Source organism: Uranotaenia lowii, chromosome 2 (assembly GCF_029784155.1).
Source record: "Uranotaenia lowii strain MFRU-FL chromosome 2, ASM2978415v1, whole genome shotgun sequence".
In the NCBI taxonomy this organism is placed as follows: Eukaryota; Metazoa; Arthropoda; class Insecta; order Diptera; family Culicidae; genus Uranotaenia; species Uranotaenia lowii.
The window spans coordinates 207,115,589-207,139,332 of NC_073692.1; the positions used below are offsets into that span (position 1 = coordinate 207,115,589).

Sequence of the window (23,744 nt, forward strand, 5' to 3'; positions counted from 1 at the left end):
ACTAAGTGCTTTGTGCTACAACTGTGTAATTTTTGTGTGAAAAAGGACTCAATGAATTAAAATCCAGATAGCGTCCTTCTTCATCCTTCGGGAATCATTCCGTCGTGATAACATTCTCCCATAGACGCAAAATTGTGTCTAGGAACTTAAGTTTACCATCAGCCTCGTGCTCGATGGTGATGAAAACTGTTGAAAGTGTTCAAAATTTCCATATTTTGCTCGTTTTCGGCAGCAACCAAGCAATCGTCGAGGTATCGCTTGAAAAACACCGACGTGATTTCCTTTCCTCGCAGCTCAGCAAGCGCTGACTGCTCGATCCTTTCGAGAGCTATTGAAGCCACCGCAGGAGTCAGTGGTGAACCCGTTGGGACATCAAACTTTTGGGCGTAGAATTTTCCGTTGTATTGAAACAGTCCAACAGTTGTAAAAAACTACATTTTTCAATATTCTTAGAGCAAGTTCACTGGTGTTGGGAAAAAGTGGTAGAAATTTTTTTCCACTTTTAGCACTTTTTCAAAATTTTGCCATGCAAAAACATTTTCAAGATCTGTGGCCTTCAAGTTTTTATACAACACGTGTTGTAGTTTCGCATGCTGTGATCCAAAAATAGCAATATTTCTATCACATACGGTTGAATTAGAAACAGTGCTGTAAAAAAAAAACGCCCAATGATCCTGAAAATGTTTTTGCATGGCAAAATTTTCAAAATGTCAAAATTTCTACCACTTCTTCCCAACATCAGTGAACTTGTTCTTATGTTGTTTTATTTCATCCCAACGGTTTTCAATAGTTTCCATCGCAAAATCGACAGGCACGTTCGTAAAAAGCTTGATAGTTTCAACAATGGGCACTGCTACTTACAAAATAGCCAAATATTTAGCAGGAATATTAAATAAAATCGCCGGTAAGACCGACCATCATATCAACAACAGCTTCGATTTTGTTGATGAAATGAGAAAATGAGAAATGAGTTTCGCTTTTTACGAACGTGCCTGTCGATTTTGCATTGGTAACTATTGAAAACCGTTGGGATGAAATAAAACAACATACAAATATTGAAAAATGTAGTTTTTTTTACAACTATTGGACTTGGTGCTAAAATCTACATTTTTCTCAATACAACGGAAAATTCTACGCCCAGAAGTTTGGAGTTCTAGCTACTATGAAGATTCGGATTCGTACAAAGTAGACAGAATTGTTCTGAATGAAACATTCCTATCAATTGCAACAAGTTCAATATTACCTTAATTATCGTGCTGCCGTGCATATAACAGAACGATCAAAGTCCGATTCGGAGCTTATCTCTCTCCCTCTGAGCAAGCACCTTTCCATTCAGAAAGAATGCTTAGTTTAGAAGAGGTATCTAGCTATGCATCTACGTAAGTAAGCACGTGAGATAAGTTCATCGTACAGTGCCTGAACTCTCGAAATCGCTGCTATTAATCACGCTCGGTTACTAGCTTGTGCAGTGTTAAGTAATGTGAATGGGTAGTCTGCGAAAACTGTAACGGTGCGTGAGTCGTTCGTGATGTAGGATCTCCAAATTCCATTTGTGCTTAGTATATGGACGCCCCCGAGCCAAAGGTTAGTAATTAGTCTAAAACTATTTCACCTGCGAATGACTTGACTTTAGTACCTCGAATAGGTGTTTTTTCCGAGGTACAATGATTTCTTCTCTAAAACTCGTCTAATGGCATTATTCGTAGTATTTCGGAACATCTGATCGGTGATGGAGCTGCTGGAGATCAGTTCTGTGGCCAGGAGTAGTGAGTTTGCGTATACTTTCGAAAATATAGTGCTCCGTCGTCAGCGAAGGATTCAGGCGCGACCAGGTGCGAGTTCGTTACTTTCGTTTGTGAATCGTCGCGTGCCTGATGAATCTGTTAAGCCGGATCCTGAAAGTGAACAGCTGATTCTGAAGGGCATCAGTGGGAAGTTTCGATCCGGCCGATTGACCGCTATTCTAGGTCCATCCGGGTCGGGGAAATCATCGTTGCTGAATGTGCTCAGTGGATTTCGGTATAGTTACGAGATTTTCGTTAGCTTATATTTCGCAAAACTATTCAAAAGGGAATTTTGAGGAAGGAACAAATTCAAAGTATTTATCATGAATGAAACATGTTAACTGTAACTATGTTTTTTTAGTTTTTTGGTGGAAATCATGATCTGGACACATGACATTAGATACGGGTTCAAATAAAAAATAAACCATTAATGGAGAGTTTACTTTATTAGTCAACTTGTTTATTTGGGCCCAACAATTTATAGATGACAAAATTATTCATATTCAAATAAAGAATTGTTAAAAAAAATTATTCATACATTTTTTGTAAACGTAGAACGTTTGCATTTGGTCTAATGCACCTTCTTAACTGCAAAATTCTTCCGGAAAATACTAATCCTCATTTTTTGTTATTAAAAGTGGTTTTTGATTGATATCTTTCACCTATGCTTGCAAAAAATTAAAAAGTTCTTTGCACTCGGCCTCTAAATACATCAGTCTTAAATGATCTTTTTTAATGCGCAGGCTCTCGTTTAGTTCATGTGTCTGTTCATATTCATTGGATATTGTTGTTGTTCTAAAAATTCAAATACATCTTCAGTTAAGTACATTTTTACATGTTCAAAAAATGTTTTCGATCTATTTTTGAGGAAAACTTCTTATTCTATTTTATTTCTGTTATCAAAATGAATTAAAACTAAGTTTTTAGGCGTGCTTCTTTTATTTATCAAGCTAAAAAAAGTTAGAAAAAATTAATTACATAATTAAAAAAACACTACATAATTTCTGTTATCAAAATGAATTAAAACTAAGTTTTTAGGCGTGCTTCTTTTATTTATCAAGCTAAAAAAAGTTAGAAAAAATTAACTACATAATTAAAAAAACACCCGCTAATTTTATCGATGGGGAACCTAAAGTGCATAACAAAAATATGTTCATACGCTTATGATCTTAGCTCTGTCATGATCTTTCACGTGGAAAAGGAATTTTTGATGAAACATCAATAAGTCACACAAACGCAACCAATTTGCTAATCATACACAGTTAGAAAAATGTAATCTTACATTTCATGTAAAGCAATCATCGCGCGAGAAAATATGAAAAAGAGTATAGCATCTTTGTATTTGCAAGGAGATTTACATGTAAATCGCATGCGAAATCCACATGGTTCAAATGAGAATGCATTTTCAAGTATAATTACATGTAGTCGCAGGGACAGCACACACAAATGTCAACAAAGTTCGTTGTTCGTTTGCTGTTTGTTCTGGCGGATTATTCAATCATAATTGATGGCCAAAAAATACTTAACAAAAGTAAGTAAAACATAGATGTTAATAAACCAATACACTCTTGTAATAAAATTCATTTTGAGTAACTTCCATCAATGGTGCTTTTTCGATCTTTTTTTTTTACTCCGCAGCAAAATCCAAGGATGGAATCCTGAAAAAGGGTGGAAGATAAACGCTGAAAGCTCGAATTCTCTAAGTCTGCCAACAAATAAGGCAGCCGAACTTGCATGGCAGCATTTTTTTGACTAAGAACACGGCAGCCGTCGTTGCCGTCGTCGGGGGAAAACTAATGAATAAATCGGACTGTGTGTAAAAATTTCAGTGAATAAGTGAGATGAAATAATTGTTTGAATTTCAGTGATCTGTTTGCCTTTATATTCAATGTACATAGTTGATGTGTAGGAAATATAAATAAAAGATGTTATCAAAACTCCTGATGTGTTTCTTATTGGATTAACAAAATGATGTTGGAAATGTAAACCTACAGTAAACAAAGCAGCAGTCCAATACGACGGAAATTTACATGAAATAAGCAGTATTGATACATGTAAATACCTGATTCCCTTCTACCCATGCTATTGCATGTAATCTTACGTGGATTTTTCTAAGTGTGTAGCTTGTGGGGAATCGTGGGCCACACATCTTGAACCACCTATATCTATTTTTATTTTTTTATTCACATTCAGAACTTAAAATACGTTTTATCTATCAGTAAAGTTTTCTCATGCCATATGAAGAGTTATGAAAAATATTTTGTCCATCCTATATAAGAAATTTTGCAAAACGTTCGCGAGCCAGGTTTTGGAATCTATGCGATCATACACAGCTCTCTTTTTTATTTCATCATCTGAAGAAAATAAAGAAATGAATTAGGAAATCACAGTTTTGGGTCAACTCATACACTTTGCATGTTATTTGGTCAATTTGGATTTGGTGGCCCACGATTCCCTACCATTTTTCAAAATCCAAAAAATATTGCTTTTTTTTCAAACAGTCGAAATTTGGGGAAAATAACTTATTAAAAATTTAAAAAAAATACCTTATGATACCTTGAAAATGTAAAAAACCATACAACTTTTTATTTTCATTTTATCTTTTATAATTAAGATGTTATGGAACAACAAAAAAAAAAGTGGCCCATGATTCCCCATCTCCCATACTAAATTCATATTTTTTAGACAACAAATGCTTTTTGAATCAATACGAAATTTAATGGATTTTTTTTAATTGTTTTTATGGTATCAATCAAATCAAATACTCCACACAAATTCAAGTCAAATTTTCCATTTAGGTGATCAGTTTTCCAATAGGCTGATCGAAAAACACATGGACCAAAGATGTCTGACGTTACCAAATGCATAATTTTTCGAAAATTTTCTCCATTTGTGGTACTCTTATGATTTTAGCATTTCTAAGATGTAGCCTTTGACAACTCACTGTCAAACAGTTACCAGAACGGATTGTTAGATTAACATGTTTAGAAACATTCTGCGCGAAAAGTAAGTTGTAATAATGATTGGTTTATGCTGATTTCAGAAACCCTCATCTTAAATTGGGGTTGGTATTAAGAGGGTTAATAGAATTTAATTTTTGTTTTTTCTTCCCAAATGTAAAAAATTAAAAAAAAAACACATGTAAGAGAAAAAGGCATCCGATTTTTTTCAATTATTTTTCCAGTCAAGTATCATTGCCTGTTAATCAGAATTTTAATAGAAAATTTAAATATTAAAAATTAATAAATTTAAATTCTAAATTTTTTGATGCACTTATAATCAAAATTCCTGATATTAACAAAAAGCAGCTTAAAACTCCATTTTTTGTCTAAATAAAAGGTAATTTAGTTTGACAATTAGACAATAAGACAATTTCAATTAAGAAGAAACGTTTAAATTTTAAAATCACACAATTAGTAAAAAATGTCCACTCACAAAAGCTCTAGTTCACATTTTTTTTTAAAACTGTTCGATTTCTTCTACCAAAAACGTTCTAGCTTTAATGTTTTCACCTAATCATACTTTCATGTTTGACCAACAATTCTACTATGAGTTTCATAATTCATCAAAATTCCAAAAATCAAATAGAAGAATATGTGCATATGTTTAGTAACTGTTTCGAAAGATTTTTGCGTCACAAATTCGAATATTTCGTCAGATTATGTCTATCACCTCAAGATTTGGTGCAATGTCTCGTATAATTTAAAATTGAGCAATTTTTTACTACATTCCAGTTGATAAACTACTAAACCAACAAAACAACTACATACTGACTAGAAAAATATTTATATAAAGGATAATAAATATATTTTTAATCAGTATGTAGTTGTTTTGTTGGTTTCATGCCTAGATTTTAAAATTTTATAGATAAAATGCTTTAGAACAAAGTTTGGCCAAATTTGGAAAAACACATGAATTATTGATAAAATATCAAGAAGAAAATAATCAAAACCTTATAATTTATTCAAAATACATCAGCGAATTTTAAATTGCATTTTAGGCTTCCCTAAAATCGTTCATGTTTATTTTGGCTAAACAGGTTAACAAATTTTTTTTCTCGATTTAAGTCGTTTTAACATCTTTATGTCATTCGCGACTTTATCAACGATGCAGTTGGAGGACAGTCAATGAAAAACTTATCCGGTACAACTGTGATCGATGTGTACTCTTGGACTCGAACTCACGGACATCTGCTCAGGAATCAACTGACTTGCCAAATGAGCTATATCACAAGCCTTCAAAAATTTGCCGGACTATCTGACAAGTTTTATTTAAAAAAATGTAATTCGACAATTTTTAGAAAATTCAATTGAAAATGACGTTACTTACGTTCTTACGTCACAAAAAGGCGTTTCAAATGTTTGGTATTCAAGATTTTAACTTATTAAACAACTATGTAAAAGACTTCAAAACGTTTTGTTTTCATAAATATCTATGATTCATTTATGAAAACCTTTAATTTCAATAGCTATGTAACAATTTATAGTTTTGTACAAAAAAATATTCTTATTTTTTAACATTCTCAAACCAGTCAAAATCAGCTCTTAAATTTTTTACACTAATGTGATTTTTGTTGCCTTATTCTTTTAGAAATTCAACCTGCATTTCATTTTTTTAGTTATTCCTCTAAAATAGTTTCTAAATATTAGGAAAACTGTGCCTTTCAAGGAATTAAAAATCATTTTTCAATTTATTCATACCCTCTTTGTTGCAAATATTTTTATATTTAATTTTATAGTTTAGTTTAGATTAAGAAACAACATTTATGGACCACAACTTGTAATCAGAAATGAATTTCACTCACTATTATGGAAAATTTATCAAATTAATATAAAATTACCATAGTTTTAAAATTAGTTTTATGCTCATATCATAGCAATTATATAAAAAAAAAATCATCTCAAATATTTGTTTTTCGAACGTATAGTACCAAAAATCGGATCATAAAATTTTTTTTGAGTATACCTTGCACTTATTAGTAGAAGCTCAGTGTTTTTTTTATTTAGGGGGAAGTCGTCTATGGCCGGACATCGCCTATGGCCGGCCATAGATTTTTTGAAAACACAATATCCTAATAATGTTTTAACGCCATGAAAATGAAGTAATCCAATCTGAAAAGGTAAACCAATGATAGGCATCTAAAGCTTTTGTCTAGTAGTACGGAGAGGATCGCCTAAACTTTGCATTTGTATTGTGGTAAGTTTTTTCGGCTTGTAAAATTTGACTGCACATGAACGACATCGTTGATTGGTTATCTTTCGACTACAGTGGATATAAAATAATAAAACGGAAGTTCAAACGAAATATTAGGAAAATAAAAAACAATGCGATTTGTCTATGACCGGACAAGAATATATTAAAAAATATAGATAATTTAAACTTGAAACTTTCATTTTTTCATCTCTTAAGCACCCTCAAATGGTTAGCAGAAGATAAGGATTCAATAAAGAAACTATTTAAGTCCTCTGAGAAACTTAAGATTTTGCTGTCCGGTCATAGACAATTTTTCTTCAGTTTTTTCGAAACAAATATTTTATTCAGGTTTGTCAAAAAAACTTTTATGTCTGGCTTCATAGAACGTTCAGTATTGGAAAACACGTAGGGGAGAGGCGGGCTATATGCGCATATTAAGGAAAGCACTCATTTTCTCCCATATTCCAATAGATAGAAGTCTGAAAACTATATACACATGAGCGGACATCTGTTTTATATACGTTAGAGCAATTTTTCTGTTAAAATCTCTTACAGTTTTTGTGAAAATAATTTTATAATAAAAGAAGTCAAAATAGCTGATTTCCGAAACTGGCGGGCTAAATGCACATATTTAAGGTTTTAGCTATATTTCATTAACACTTGCAATATTTTGATATAATGTAATTGAAAATGATAGAAACGGATGTTAAGCATACGTTAAGGCTGAAGTTTTGGTGAAATTTTTTACATCACTAGTTCATTTGCATAAAACATAGTTAGGTATACCATATGGCCATATTTCATGGTAATATTTTGTTCATATCGTATTTTTATCGAATCATTATGAAGTTCTTCTTTTTTCGCTGCAAGATCGTGATTTGAGCGTAGATTTAATGTTTAAATGATAAAAAGTAAAAAATTTATAAGACTAATCTATTTTTCTTGATATAGGCATTTAACCTGCCTTGATATGGGCATTCAGAAACTGACTATTATTCCAATATCTTAACATTTACAACTTTGCCAAAAGCTTCAATTTATTGAATTTCCGATTTCCAGATGCATAAGAAAGAAAAACCATTGAAATTTTTATTCACAGAATCTGTACGCACGATAATTAAAGTTCAATATATTATAACAAAACTGACAAAAATCTTGTTTGAATTTTTAAATTTTTTTGGCTTTATGTAACCATCAAGTTTCTTCATGCCATGTTTCAATAGCGTATTACCAAACATATTATAATCAACATTGGTAACTCTCAGCATGCTTCATACAGTCCAGCAAGGACATGCGCTTCAACACCACCTTCAGGAGAAAGTTCTTACTAAAAGAGTCAAGTTGGCGTGTTTCGTCGAGAAATTTCTTAGTTTGTTTTCAATCAGTCATTTTTTTGTCAACGAAGTTTTCATTAACAAATAACGATGAATAGTACGAATATACTTATGTATCTAATGTGTGGTATTGAAAAACTCCCGTTTTAAACAGGTAAACATTCAAAATCAAGATATCCCGGATATTCATTATGATAAATATGTTACAATTCCCCAGATATCTACAAAACCTTTAATCGGTACCTGCTTCCGTTGCATCCAATTGCACATAATCTCGTTTGGATGGATGCCTCACCCACCTCGGGCGATTTGAACTGGATAGCCAGCTCTGAAATTGCCTGGTGATGTCTCCCCCGAGGAAGAAATCTACTTTTGGACTTTTCGGATCTGGTTTGCCTCAAGGCATTCTATGGGGATTGCAGATAATACTTTTGAATCCCAGAGACTTTAAGATACCTCCACAAACTACGAAAGTTCCGGTCCTCGGATGTTTCGGGCAGTCGAAAAGTAATCAATAACTGGAAAAAAAATTTGCAGTCTCTAGCACAACGGACGAAGGTCTATTTTTAATTTGTTAAATTTTAAATTCCAAGGTTCCGTCAAGCCCGAAAGTTTATCCGAAAACCCTCAGCATGTACCATATATTTCGTTTTTCAGGATATCAAAACTAGGCGAACAGATTTTGTTTGAAGTTCAAGTTTGGGGGTTTTTAGTTTTATTGGAGTACAAGATTCTTATTTCGTTGTAAAATTCTGTCATCTTAGAAGTAATGCACACCAGCAGTAGCAACAGCACCTCATACCAATTCATTGACAGGAAGTTTAATTCTCCCACGGACAATATCAAAACCTAGAATGGGTGTTCTATGTAACATGCCCTTGGTATCATTCATCTTTCCATGGTTTCGCGATTTAGCGGGACGGCAAGCAACACAAGGGAGTTTTATCAAAAAAGGAATTTTGCAAGCTAAAATAATAAAATCTATTTAAAAAAAATCGACCAAGTATGTTTTAGATCTGGTTTTCTTGCCGCTCAAGGAATCGTAAGTAACAGAGCGTCTTTCACGCCGTTGGATTTTAGAATTCGTTCTGGGAATGTGAACGTCCACAGCCATCACCCAGATTTTTTAAGTTTGTTCTCGGGGGAGGCTTTCTTTAATTGGTTGGCTTCCTCATTCAGGGGATCATACACAAGCAAATTTGAGCTAAGTCCTCCAGAAAAATGAATTCCGCAATAATCGGTGTTTAGAATACCTAAAAAATCAATCAGGTAACTAAACGCAATCAAGGTAGATCCATATTTAAATAAGCAATACGAAAACTCACCAGTATCCTATCTAAAAACCAAATTATTGAGGCCCTCAAACAACAACGAAGAAAAATGTTTAACAACAACTGTTCGATTACTGTGATACCTAAATTTTGTTTTGTTTTGAAAAATTTATGTCTGTGGCAACTTCGGAAATTTTTATTTGTTTTTCTACGATTAGTTAGAGCTTTCTCCACATGAAGGCGCGCATGGTGTGTCTCCCATTTTTTGGGGGAGTGAGGAATATTGATTATTATTATATTTGGTATTACCCTCAAACTGCACTGGTTAGATACGTTGAATCTCCAGCCATATCGTCAATCGGTTGTATGCGCATATTACCCAACATGCGCATTTAGGAACACTTCCCCCTACTCACGAGACCTGTGCAAGTGATTTCAGTCATTTTGCTACGTTTTTGTGCCATTGGTGACAACTTTGGTGAAGTAATTCGTAGTGTCCGGCACACACATGTACCACATGAATATGTTGTAAATTAATTTTTTTCTTATATATTTAAGTGATTATAATATTGATACTTTTCAAATCAGTAGAGGAACCAATATTTACAAAAATCTATTTTTGAAGTTATTGCTTAAAAACCTTAAGTGTCCGGTAGTAGACGACTTCCCCCATAAAAGGACATTATTTATAATGAGCTCATAGGTCTTTTTTTTGACATCATGGTATAGAAAATAAGAAAATCACCTTTGTTCAATATTTTCTAGCATGGAAAATTATAGATTCGCTGATTGAAGTTGTATTAAAGAATATCGTCCTCACTTCCATCTGTACCGTTGAGCCGTCAACACGTACGCCGGAGCATCGTATCGTTGCTGTGTACCTGCAGGAACATTTTTACATTATTTATTTTTTGCTTACCTGTTTTTCAATCAGCACTTTTCAGTGCTAAAATTATTTTCATTTTCTTTTATTCATATTTTCTCTTTTCTTTCCAGCATGGGGAAGTCATCGGCCGGCTCAAGGGCCGGTAGAAAACGGATTGCCGAACCTAATTCAGGTCCATCGCCCAAAAAAGTTGAAATTTCCAATTCATTCGATGTCCTTCATAACATCGGTGATGAGGAAATATTCATATTTAATTCTGATAAGAGTACTAAGAAACCTTCTTCTTCTTATACTGTTAAAAACGAAAAGATTCCACCAATAACGGTCACGATTCCTGACTTCAATGCCTTTCGAAAAGAAATCGTCACTTCCGTCAAGGATGTGAAGATTTCTTTTCAGATCGGTCGAAGGGGAACTGCTCGTATATTGGCGGAATCTTTTAATGATTTTCAAAAGGTTTAAAATTATTTGAATAATAAAAAACACCAATTTTTTACGTACGACACTAGAAGTGATCGTCCTTTTAAAGTTGTACTTCGGGGTCTCACCGGCGATCAGACACCGGATGAGATCACAACTGAATTAAATTCTTTGTTAGGTTTTTCTCCAATTCAAGTAATTCAAATGAGGAAAAGAACCAACACGAATAATACCAGTAGTGTTGGTTTTGCTCCTGAACTTTATTTGATCCATTTTAAAAAGGATCAGGTTAATAATTTGCAAATTCTTGAAAAGGCTCGTCTTATGTTTCATTGTCGAGTCAAATTCGAACCTTTTCGTAAATCTTCTACCAATTTTCTTCAAAATATTACGCAATGTCGTCGTTGTCAAGCTTTTTGTCATGGCACTAAAAATTGTAGAATGAATGCCAGATGCATGTTTTGCGGCTCATTCGATCATGAAAAGTCTAAATGCCTTTTTGGTGGTGATAAGCCAAAAACAGATTTTTTTAAGTGTGCAAATTGCGCAGGTAATCATTCCTCGAATTCGCTAGACTGTCCCATCAGGGCAAAAATTGTTGCTTCTAGGAAAAATCCCAAAGTTTCCAGAAAAGTTTCTTCTCCTCCTTCCTCTTTTTCGTCTTCACATGTCGGGCCGGCAAACAACCTGCCTGTTCGCGGTCAGCCTCGGCCTACATTGGAATCACGGCTGGGTAATACCCGAAGTGATTTTAATGTTACCTGGGCTGATTCTGCGCCACAGACTCGTTGTTTATCGTTCTCAGAGGTGGTTGAAAATGGGTTTCCCTCTTCAGGTTTAACTAATAAAAATGGGAAAAAACCAAGTCTCAACGTTCATGCAAAGGCTTGGAAAAATCCCCGAAATTCAAATACTTGTTCTTCTCCTTCATTTTCTGATCCTGACAATTTTGTTGATTTGGGTGAGATTACTGAGGAAAAATTAAAATTTTTGCATCAAAATTTAATGGAAATGATGCAACTTATGTTGAAAGCAAATTCAATGTTTGAAGCTTTCCAAACTTCTTTTAATTATGCTAACAAAATTATTATGACTTTGCGATTCCCTCATGGATCCAAATAGATGTTTAAATATTATGAATTGGAACGCTAGATCTTTGCTGGCTAACCAAGATGAATTCTTTTTATTTTTGAAAACTCAAAACATACATATTGCTGCCATCACTGAAACTTTTTTAAAGCCAGACAATAACTTGAAAAGCAATGCTTTCTTTAAAATTTTACGAAATGATCGACTTGATCGACAAGGTGGGGGTGTAGCTATTGTCATCAATAGTCGTCTCAAATTTAGACTTCTTCCTTCTTTCAATACAAAAGTCTTAGAAACAATTGGAATTGAATTAGAAACTTCTATGGGGAAAATTATAATTGTTGCCGCATATTTGCCTTTCCAATGCAGCGGTGAACAGAAAAATTTTTTGAAGGGAGATTTACAAAAACTCACCAGAAATAAATCTAAATTTTTTATTATTGGTGACTTTAATGCAAAACACCGATCTTGGAATAATATTTCATCAAATTCAAATGGGAATATTTTGTTTAATGACTGCTCTGCAGGTTATTATACTGTTGAATATCCTAATGGGCATACTTGTTTTTCTTCAATTAGAAATCCCTCCACAATTGATTTGGTTCTAACGGATTTAGGCGAGCATTGTAGTCAATTAGTTACTCATGCGGACCTCGATTCAGACCACCTTCCAGTAACATTTTCTTTATCCCAAAGTCCCATTGAAAACCCTTTAAATTCAGCTTTTAACTTTCAAAAGGCTAACTGGGAGCGATATATGAATTTTATTGAACGTAATTTGAATGTAAACGTTCCACTTAATTCAATAGAAGATATTGATTTGGCTGTAGAAAATTTGACAATTTCAATAGTCAATGCTAAAGCCGCTTCAATACCTAAAGTTAAACATAAATTTAATCAACCTTTAATTGATGATGATCTTCAGTTTTTGATACGACTGAAAAACATTCGTCGACGCCAATATCAACGTACTAGGGATCCTTATTGGAAATTTATTTATTGCGACCTTCAAAAAGAGATCAAACGTCGTTTAAATTTCATTCGTAATGAAAACTTTGCCAAAGCAGTAGAGGACATAAAACCCTACTCAAAGCCTTTTTGGAAATTAACTAAAATTCTGAAAAAGCCTCAGAAGCCAATTCCTACTTTGAAAGACGGGGATAAACTTCTTTTAACGAATGCAGAAAAAGCTCAAAAATTAGCCCGACAATTTGAGTCTGCTCATGATTTTAATTTAAACGTTGTAAGTCCAATTGATGCTCAAATTTCCCTTGAATTTGATGATATTCTTTCTAAACAAAATGTATTTGAAAGTTCTCATCAGACAAATATTGATGAACTTAAATTGATTTGCAAAAAATTTAAAAATATGAAAGCCCCAGGGGAAGATGGGATTTTCTATATTCTTATTAAAAAGTTGCCTGAAAGCACTTTAAATTTTTTAGTTAAAATCTTCAATAAATGTTTTCACTTGGCTTATTTTCCAAATAAATGGAAAAATGCCAAAGTAACTCCAATTTTAAAACCTGGAAAAAATGCTTCAGAACCTTCGAGTTATCGACCAATTAGTTTGCTCCCTTCCTTAAGTAAACTATTTGAGAGAGTTATTTTGAATAGAATGATGATTCACATTAATCAGAAATCTGAAGCATATTCAACTGGTGTTGCTCTTCTTGATATTGAAAAAGCTTTTGACAGTGTTTGGCACAAAGGTTTAGTAGCTAAATTAGCTCGATTTGATTTTCCTGTATATCTCACCAAAATTATTCAAAATTATTTGACTAGCCGAACCTTACAAGTAAGCTATCAAAATTCATGCTCTGAAAGGACACCCATTAGAGCTGGTGTCCCTCAAGGTAGTATACTTGGGCCAATCTTATACAATATTTTTACTTCTGATCTTCCTGATGTACCAGAGGGAAAAGGTAGAAGATTATTTGCTGATGATACTTTGCTTTCAGCCAAAGGTCGAAATTTACGGGTGGTACGCAGTAGATTGCAACAAAATTTAAATTCCTTTTTGAATTACTTGAAAATGTGGAAAATTTCTCCTAACGCTTCCAAAACTCAACTTATTTTATTTCCCCATAAGCCAAGAGCAAATTTTTTAAAACCTAATGAAAATCATTCCATAACTTTTAATGGGGTTTCATTAGAATGGTCTGATCACGTGAAGTACCTGGGACTTACACTTGATCGGAATCTTACTTTTAAAAATCACATAGAAGATATTCAATCTAAGTGTAATAAATATACTAAATCTCTTTATTCTCTCATCAACAGGAAATCCAGGTTGTGTCTGCGAAATAAGATGTTAATCTACAAACAGGTATTCCGACCAGCGATAATGTATGCAGTTCCGATTTGGTCTAGCTGCTGCGCGACGAGGAAGAAGGCCATCCAGAGGATTCAGAACAAGGTTCTGAAAATGATTTTGCGGCTTCCACCTTGGCACAGCACCGAAGATCTTCATCGGATTGCGGGCATTGAATCGATTGAAGAGATGGCCAACAAAATCATCTCCAACTTCAGAGGCAAATCGATGCAGTCTTCCATCGCAGAGATTCGTTCTCTCTATAATTAGTTTTAATATAGGATAGTCTTAGTTTTTAGTAGTAAGTTGAAACAGTTTGAGCACCACTGGTTTTCAGTGTGTGCTGCACGGCTAACTTTTACCCAAAACACAAACACGCAAAACCCAAATCTGTAGCAATTATAATTATTTACTAACACGACATATTAAAAACCTAAGCTAGCTTACATAATAACTACTCACGGGCCCGTTTCCTACCATAGTTCACAAACTTTACATCCCAAACGCACAACAGTCATATCACAGCTATCGGACGGCACAGGAATATCACAGCTTTTGCGTCGGATCGACTATCACAGCATCTGGCAACCCTGCCTGGCTGCACTGCTCAACGGGCGCATGGCAAAGGCCCGGAGCATCTCCGCTGTCTGCTTCCTGCTGGTTCTGTTCCGGCTTGGCCAAAAGAATGAGCTGGGCCTAGTGCGTTGAGCTCCCGAACTCGGCTCTCCAACAACGGCCTATCGACAAACGACAATGTCTTAGCATTTTATCTCTTCCGTACTACAAACTTTTTACTCACCCACCAGGGGTCGTTGTTTGTCCCGGTTCTGGCTTCCACCGTCGATCTGATGATTGCTTAGGTGAGGGCACAGGTGAGGGTTTGGCTTGTATCCTACAAAATCGGCGATGTGATGACGCAATTTAGCCATGACAATTAACATTTCGTTCACTCACCCGTTGTACGGTTGGTTTCTTTTTGTTTTCTTTTTCCTGCGAGCTCGTTACTGTCCTCCGTCTGCATTCCCGCTGGGTTCGTCTCCGGATGCCTGGAGGTTCATATAGAGACGTCTGATTGTTCAGCAAGGTTAATCGAATGTTCTCACCTTAAATCCTTCAAGAAACACTTGCCTCCTTTGTCAACAGTGGCTCAGGGACGCGAGCGAATGGTAGGTTTCAATGGCGAGTCGAACTTAATAAATAATTTCTTCTGCTGGTGTCGTGTTTAATCGTTGATTGTTGTTTACGTTGATCATTGTTTATGTTTTGTTGCACGTGCACGTTTGACAATTAACACTCTTAATTCTAAACAGTTAATTTTGGCTCAAATAAATACAATTACTACACGCTCAAAATTTAATAATCACAATTACTTAATTATAACGCTACAAAGTTTAAAATATTTTTTGACATTACAGGATGTTCTCCTACATAAAAATACTTGATTGCACTCAGCCAAATTAATGCAAATAAATAAATTATAGTGATTAATAAACTATAGGGCTCTGGACAGTTCATCATTGAACTGAACACCTAATTTAATGTAATAATGTAATATAAATGTAATGATGAATTGGTACAAATAAAGACATATTTAAAAAAAAAAAAAAAGAATATCGAGCTCATATAGAAAATGGTTTAATTTTGATTTTTTTCAAAATACTCAAATTAAGTTACTTGAAAGCTGAATAATGGTACAAAAAGTCAAGAGGACCTCCAATTTGTAAAAAGTGCATCATAAGAAGGGGTTGCCAAATTTCAATGCCGATCGGAGCTAACTATGAGCCAAAATGTGATGAAATGTGCATTGCACCAAAGAAGATACGGTTGCTTTCCCGACTACTGGCATAAAAAACTCGAGTTCTCAGGCAAAATGATACATAACTTCAAACCTTATGTTCTGAGTTCGTCTTGGTACATCTTCGTACCTGAAAATTATTACATTTTCAAAGGTGATGGGCAAGGTGGCCGAAATCACAGAAATATCAAGTTAAAAAATGTTCATTTTCTAATAGTAATATGGGGGGAAGGATGCACCTTTTTCTCCAATTTGATTTCAGTGAACTTAATTCGAAGCATTTTGAAAAATTTCAAAACTAGAGATGAAATTTAAACTTTTTTAACCCATTTCATAATTAAACTTATTTCGATATTCTTTGATACAACTTCAATCTGCGAAGCTATATTTTTCAATGCTAGGAAAAGTTTATAAAAAGATGACTTTCGTTATCAGAAAGTTAAAAAAAAGACTTATGAGCTCATGAAGGAAGGAATATCTTGTTATAAATGCCATTTGTTAAATTTAAAAAACACTTTTTATTGAATAGAAGAAAATATAAAGAAACTTTTCAATTAGGTGTATATTATCTCTCAGCTTCTTCATATTAGTGCAAGGTAATTTCAAAAAAATTGTAAGATTCTATTTTTGTAACTCTACGTTCGAAAAAAAAAACAAATTAGAGATAAAATAAGTTTATGATTATAGAATTATAATGAACTTAAATCTGGTTTCAAAACTCTGATATTTTCTAACAAAATAATATTATACGAAAATATCGTATATTTAACCAATTCTGAAATTCATTTCTCATTGTGCATTGTGGTCCTTAAGTTTTATTTCAAACTCTAAATTAAATTCTTTAAAAAATATAAAAAATATCTTAATTTTAAAACTTTTTTTAATCTGAAAAAATTAAATGAAATTTTTATTATTTGCTTGAATAGAAACAACTTTGGAACAAAGAGGGTATGAATAAAATGAAAAATACATTTTTATTCCTTTCTTCCAATTTACCCTAATTTTAAAACGATTCTTAGAAATAATTAAAAAAAAATTGGAATGAAGGATACATTTCTGGTAGCATAAGGCAACGAAAATCACGGTACCAAACATATAAGAGCTGATTTTGACTAGTTTGGCAGTGTTGGAAAAACGTCAATAAAACAAAGGAAACTATAAATATTTAGCCGATCGAAAAAAAATTTAAAAAAAAACATTTCTTGTGCTCAAAAACTAAGTTTTTATGTGCCTGGTCTGGTACACTGTGACACCAATTCATTACATTAATTTTTGGTTCTAATCGAACTTAATTTTACATCTTTTCTATCCCTAAGAGCACCTGCAACGGTTCAGGCGTAAATATTGGTTTTAAGTATACCAGTTTTAGCACAACTTGAAATTTTAGAATCGGCTAAAACACCCACTACCCACCGGTGTATGAGCAAATTTAAAACGGAAACACTTTCATTGCAGACACTCAATAATTTGAGAAGAAAAAACCCATTTTATTAGAAAAATTGCATAAGTTTTGGGTTTTACGGTTAATTGTCTTAAAATTAATTCTACGAATATTCTTTTTGACAGAACAATGATTTCATGATTTCAACTATTCTACCAGGATTTCATTAATTTAAAAGCAAAAATGACTACACAACGAGGAAAAAAGGTCAATTGAAACAATTCTTCAATTAATTCAATCAAATTGCTTTGAATCAATGGAATAAGGTTTTGTTAAAATGAAATGAAAAGCAATATTTTTTTGAAGTTATGCTGACAATGATAAAGGAAATGAGAATTGTTTATCCCAAAGTCAAAGGAAATTTTTCTTTGATTTGTCGACATTTTTGTTTGACAAAAACTTGTTTCACTTTGTAAATTTATGTATGGATACAGAAAAATATGCTGATATTGACGAAAACTCCGAGCACTCTACACAAAACTAAAAATCTCTCAATATCTCAAATAGAACAAAAATTATAGAACAAACAATAAACATTTATTTTACCTCATTGAAAAAGTATTAAAATTTTCTTTACGTTTATTTTTTTTTTCAAATTTTAGAACGCTGACTGGATTCACAATTCGTCGAGCCCAAATGAATTTATTTAATTATATTTAATCGAGAATAATGTGACATCTATTATTAATACTTGATATGGTTTTTATTAAGATCTTTTCTCAATTTATGTAACGTATAGGCTGGTTGAAGCGAAAAAAACATTCAAAAAAAAACTATTATCACACCCAATGTTACCCAAACATGTGTGAAAGAAATCATTCTTGGCTAAAATTTTCTCACCGTGAACTAAATCGGTCTGTCGTATAATTTTAAATCCTGTTCCAAATTTGCATGAATTTGGAACAAAGGCGTTTAACTGTTGGGAATTTTGAAATCGATAACTGTGCTAAACCAGCAATTTACGCCACCGGTGCCAGCCGGATTGTTTTAGCGTGGTCGAAAACCGTGTTTTGCATCTACCGTTGGGACAGCCCTAAAGCCGACATAAGAAAAATACGAAGGTGCATATATTCAAGGGTAAAACTGTGTGTGGACGCCAGAAACTCCACTAAAAATCAAAGATGGTTTCATTTAAGACCATATTTTAACTTTAAAAACTACGCGATAAATTGATATTTTGATGGAAAACTCGTTACAAAACCCGAATAATTTCTTTTTTTTATTGTTGTTCAACGTCAGCATAGATTGGTGAAAATTACAGCAGAAAAGGCGCATGTTTTCAAGCTGCTAAAAATATTATTACATTTCATAAACTTTAGCTAAAATGACAAAGCTTGAATGAAAAGATCTTGCAAAAGTGTATTTCCAATATTTCGACAAAATTTATAAAAGTCATTGCCTACATCTTAGGAAAAGTAAAAAGTTCCGCACAAGATCAGATTTCAGCTAGTTCCACTCAAAATTATTTCCCTTCCAAGTAACCAAAAGTCCCATATCTACTTAAATGCGTGCCTACGAAGTTCGAATTTCGCTGAACAAAAGTTCCAAAACGAATTGGTACCGAATTTTCTCGAATGCGAGCATGAAAGTTACAAAATGTTCCTCACATAGCCTTTTTGTGACACATCAGTCACAATACTCAGTGTTAAAGTTACAAATAGCCTTCCATGGACTTGAGTTTCCAAAAAGTTACTTAAATAGCCTTTTTGTGACATATCAAAATGCATTCCTACAGAATAAAATTTGCAAATTGGGTCTCAAATAGCCTTCCATGGACTTCAAGTTCCAAAAAATTCCTTAATTAGCCTGGCGTCTTCGCTGCTGGCCGCTCTGGCTGCCCTTGCAGGTATTCTAGGGAAGCTTCTTACCACTTCGAGTTTTAGCTGCTGGTAAGACAACAGGCGTGACCTCGTGGCAGCGTGTTTGGCTATCATCTCGATGGGTCGCGGTTCAAATCTATTTTTTTTTTCATTAGGTTAGTGCTTAAGTAAGCAAATAAATCAAATATGTATCAGAAATGGCATGTGGGCCGGCCTGTATGAAACAATGTCAAAAATAAAGCAGTTAAGTCAGATGAATTGAGGTGATGGGAGGAATTAAGATGGATGCCGAGAAACCGGTAGCACCACATGGGCTGGTGTAAGAGTAAGAAAGGAGAGAATAGATTTTTATTTTGTTTTTGCTGATTAAAATAAGATTTGTGACCTGAACAGAAGGCCGTTCAAATCTGTAATGGAACTTCAAAGTTTCAATAAGAACTTAAATTTTGGTTTGAATAAAACGAACTGCAGCACATTGATCATGCCGATTAAGCTGTGTTTGACCTTTTTAACGAGACTTATGGTTGCTTGGGCTGTTATTATAATTTCAATCAATGTTATTTTTATTTCGCAGAAAAGCTGAAGGAACGATCAAATTGAACAGCGATGAACTGTCCGGCTCCAAGCTCCGCAAGGCGGTATCGTACACCGAACAGGAAGTTTCTCTTTGGCTGAATCTCACGGTCGAAGAGTCCCTCAAGTATGCCATCGAGTTCCAACTGCCGCCAGCGATCGCCAACAGCTCCAAAAAGATTCTCATCCAGGAGCTGATTGAAACTCTGGGTTTGGAAAGGTGTAGGAACACGTTGGGGAAAAACCTTTCTGGAGGAGAATATAAGCGATTGGCAATGGCCATCGACTTGTTGGCTAGTCCTCAGGTTATGTTGCTGGATGAACCTACGACGGGGCTGGACGTGGTGGCCACCAATCAGGTTGTTGTTCAGATGCGAAATTTGGCACAGGAGGGGCGAATCGTGGCGTGCGTTATTCATCAACCAAGTTCCGGGATTCTGAGGATGTTTGATGACGTGTTTCTAATTACCCGGGGCAATTGTTTGTACAATGGTCCTCTGGATCAGCTGATTCCACGGTTTTCTGAGTTCGGCTTGGAGTGTCCTCTTTCGCATAGTCCTGCAGATTTTGGTAAGTTTGATTGGGTTTGATAAGGTTATTCAAATCCTAGTTTCCATTACCCTTGTTTGTTTTCAGCCCTCGAAATGGCGAGCTCGGAGAGCAATGATCGTATAAAACAGATGATCGAGTCTCAACGAACATTAGCTACAGTCAAAGATAATATCTTTAATAAGATCACCGTGAACAATACCGGAGATCATGAGCGACTTTCTACATGGAGCCAATTTGCACTTCTTACCAAGAGAAATTTCCTTTGTACCTGGAGAGACACGGTAACTATTTTTGAATGAGTTCTTGAAGTTGAAACAAAATTAATTTTTTTTAAATTTTACAGACACAAATAAAAGTAAAAACTGCCATCAACATCATGGTCGGACTTCTAATTGGCACAGTTTATTACGATATGGGAGGTAATGCAGCCAAGATCATATCCAATACGTCAATTTTCCACATTATCTTGCACAACATTCTGTTCACGACGATAGGACCTGCTGCGGTTGTTTGTAAGATTTTTTTTTTCAAACTTAAAGAAAATATCATAATCTGTGACTTAACATTTCAGTTCCGCTGGAATCCGCCGCCTTCATCCGAGAGTATCGGAGCAACTCCTACGGCCTGTTTTCCTACTTTCTGTCCAAAATTATCGTCGAGATACCGCTTCTTCTGACCAATATTACGATACTTGTCTCTGTGATCTACATTCTGACTGCACAACCTTTGGAGCTTAGCCGAGCCCTTGGATTTTGGTCCATTTCAGTCCTATTCGGATGGATTTCCGAGATGTGGGGCCTGATCTTCGGTTGTTTCTTCAAGGTTCAAACGACGGCCTTTGTGGCCGGTATTTTTTCAGTCCCTGTGATGCTGTTTTCCGGCTGTTTTCTGACAATCTCACAGGTTCCATTGGTTCTGCAATCACTGACATATTTGTCTTTCGAGCGGTATGCCTTTGAAGGATATCTGCACGTGATCTATGGAATGGGTCGGGAAGATTTGGACTGTCCGGAAATATTTTGCTACTTCAAGAAGCTCTCTAAATATCTAAAAGCGATAGAGATGCCGGTCATCGGGCTGCAGTACGATTTTCTTGGATTGATTGTGTGGGTTAGCGTAATGACAGGGCTGTTTTATTTTAGTCTTAAAAGAAGAGTCAGTATGATGAATAAATAAAATGAAATTTTAAAAATTCTACAGCATTCTCGATAAGTTTGAAACCACAAAATATTTCAAATGTTGATTACGTTCAGAAACTTTTATTTCAAAACTCTCATCAGTACACTCTGCAATTTGAAGTACAAATTCAAACATCAAACTTTCATAACCTTGCACTGAAAATGACTGTCTGGCTGGAAACTCCGATGCATAAAAGCACCACTTTCTCGTTACCAGAAGTTGTGGAAATTTCTGTTCACAATCATACACAAGGGCAAAATCACAACCGGAATGGCCTTTTTTGCAAAGATTGCATACATGTCCTTGTTGCGGCCTTGCACTCTGGCTGTGTTAATGGGAAATGATGATTAATGGGTTCAATTTTTGAACCTGACATCTGAGCCAACGATGATTGTACCGTACCAATGTACATAGAAATTTTGTGTTCTGCTGTCGTTTGCCAATCCCAGCGTACCATTGGGGGTTTCGGTGGAGGATCGGCCATATATTAAACTCTCTTTTTCTGTTCTACTTAAATGCAAAATAAAATTGAATATTTATGAGCATCGGACCGCTGCAAATTTTGTATGAAAATTTCAAATTCATACATACTTACACCTTCTATAACATTTTTTGGCTTTTTTGCCACAAATAGCAATAAAAATTTTAGAAGCAATTCTTTTAGTCCAAAACTAGAGCAACGAGTTTTAGTTTTGTATGGAAATTTCTATAGGATATCAAAATTTCTGAAAATAAATCTTTGGATTTCAAATATTCCTTGATTCTTGCAGTACTTTTTCTGTAAGTCAACCTTTAACCGAGCTTTTATTCCAAAAAAGATATTCAGTTCAATGCAAAAAAAAAAAACAAATTTCAAAAATATTTTTTTAATTTTTTTTTGACTGCTTATTTAAAAGCTGTTTAACCGTAGAATGAGAATAAAAAATCACAAGAAACTGTTTTGCATAGCCAATAAATTTGTTGATTTACAAAACCTTGACAAAAACATTTCTTGAAATTCGTGAAAGCTCTAGCCAGCAAAACCTGCCATTTTTAAAATAATTTTCATTGAATTCAGATTTTTTAATTTGCAATGGTTTTAACTTTTTTCGTGAAAGATTTAGCTTCTTCTCATGTTACCAAAAAATGAAGCTTAGGGTACAAACACACGCAGAAAACAATCCGCCTGAATTCCAAAAACCCGCATTTATTCCGGAAACCGCGTAAAAAAGACCTTGAGAAACTCCAGGAACGTGGAAACAAGACAGCAGTGGATTTGAAGAGAAATTTTAAGGAAAAAATACACGGTACCAGGACCATGTGAGGACGTAGGAAACTAGATTAGATTATTGACGCCATTTTGAAGTCAAATTTGGCGGCTTCCGATTAACTTCAAAATGCCTAAAAATGAATGAAAATTTCATAAAAACACTCACAACATTGATATAGGGTGAACTGACTTAATTAGTAGAAGTCGAATATCACTGCCTGACGCTATGATAGGCCACCTAGATATCCAATATGGCCGCTTCCACTCAACTTTAAAACATTGTAAATTACTTATAAATATGACATAATAAAAAAACAAAAATATGATAAAAAATATAGCAAACTTTTTTTTAAATTGCGACCCAGAGATGGGTCTTGACTCAAACATTCAGTCAGCGAAACTTTTTTGTAGAGAAATGAATCCAACTTAGATGAAATTTCAGGGACTAGATAAGAGAAAATCGATGTTGAAAAACATGCGAAAAAAAAATTCGCCTTGTCGCCAGGTTGGTCTCCTGTAGTAGAATGTTAATACATGGGCCCCGGAGAGGCGCAAGATGTGGGTTCAAGTCTCACCGGGAGACAAGGCGAATTTTTTTCGCATGTTTTTCAATATCGATTTTCTCTTATCTAGTCCCTGAAATTTCATCTAAGTTGGATTCATTTCTCTACAAATCAATTATTATCAATGTTAATTTTTCCGGCAAATCAGTCAAATTTTTTTTATAAACGAACGATATTTATTTTACTCCAACGTTTCGGTGTCGTTTAACACCATCCTCAGGGATTCTATGAGTGTTATAATGTGTTTTACAAGTTAAAAATAGTGTTTGTTGGTTCAATTA

General features: G+C 34.3%; 1 protein-coding gene across 1 annotated transcript; it reads left to right on the forward strand.

The window, feature by feature from the left end:
* Positions 1-1,718: 1,718 nt before the first annotated feature.
* Positions 1,719-21,648, forward strand: LOC129742278 (ATP-binding cassette sub-family G member 1-like). The gene is made up of 5 exons (XM_055734159.1): positions 1,719-2,019; positions 19,922-20,490; positions 20,557-20,753; positions 20,816-20,984; positions 21,044-21,648. The coding sequence occupies exons 1-5, from the start codon at positions 1,730-1,732 to the stop codon at positions 21,646-21,648; spliced, it is 1,830 nt and encodes a 609-aa protein (XP_055590134.1). The 5' UTR covers positions 1,719-1,729.
* The last annotated feature ends 2,096 nt before the right edge of the window (positions 21,649-23,744 follow it).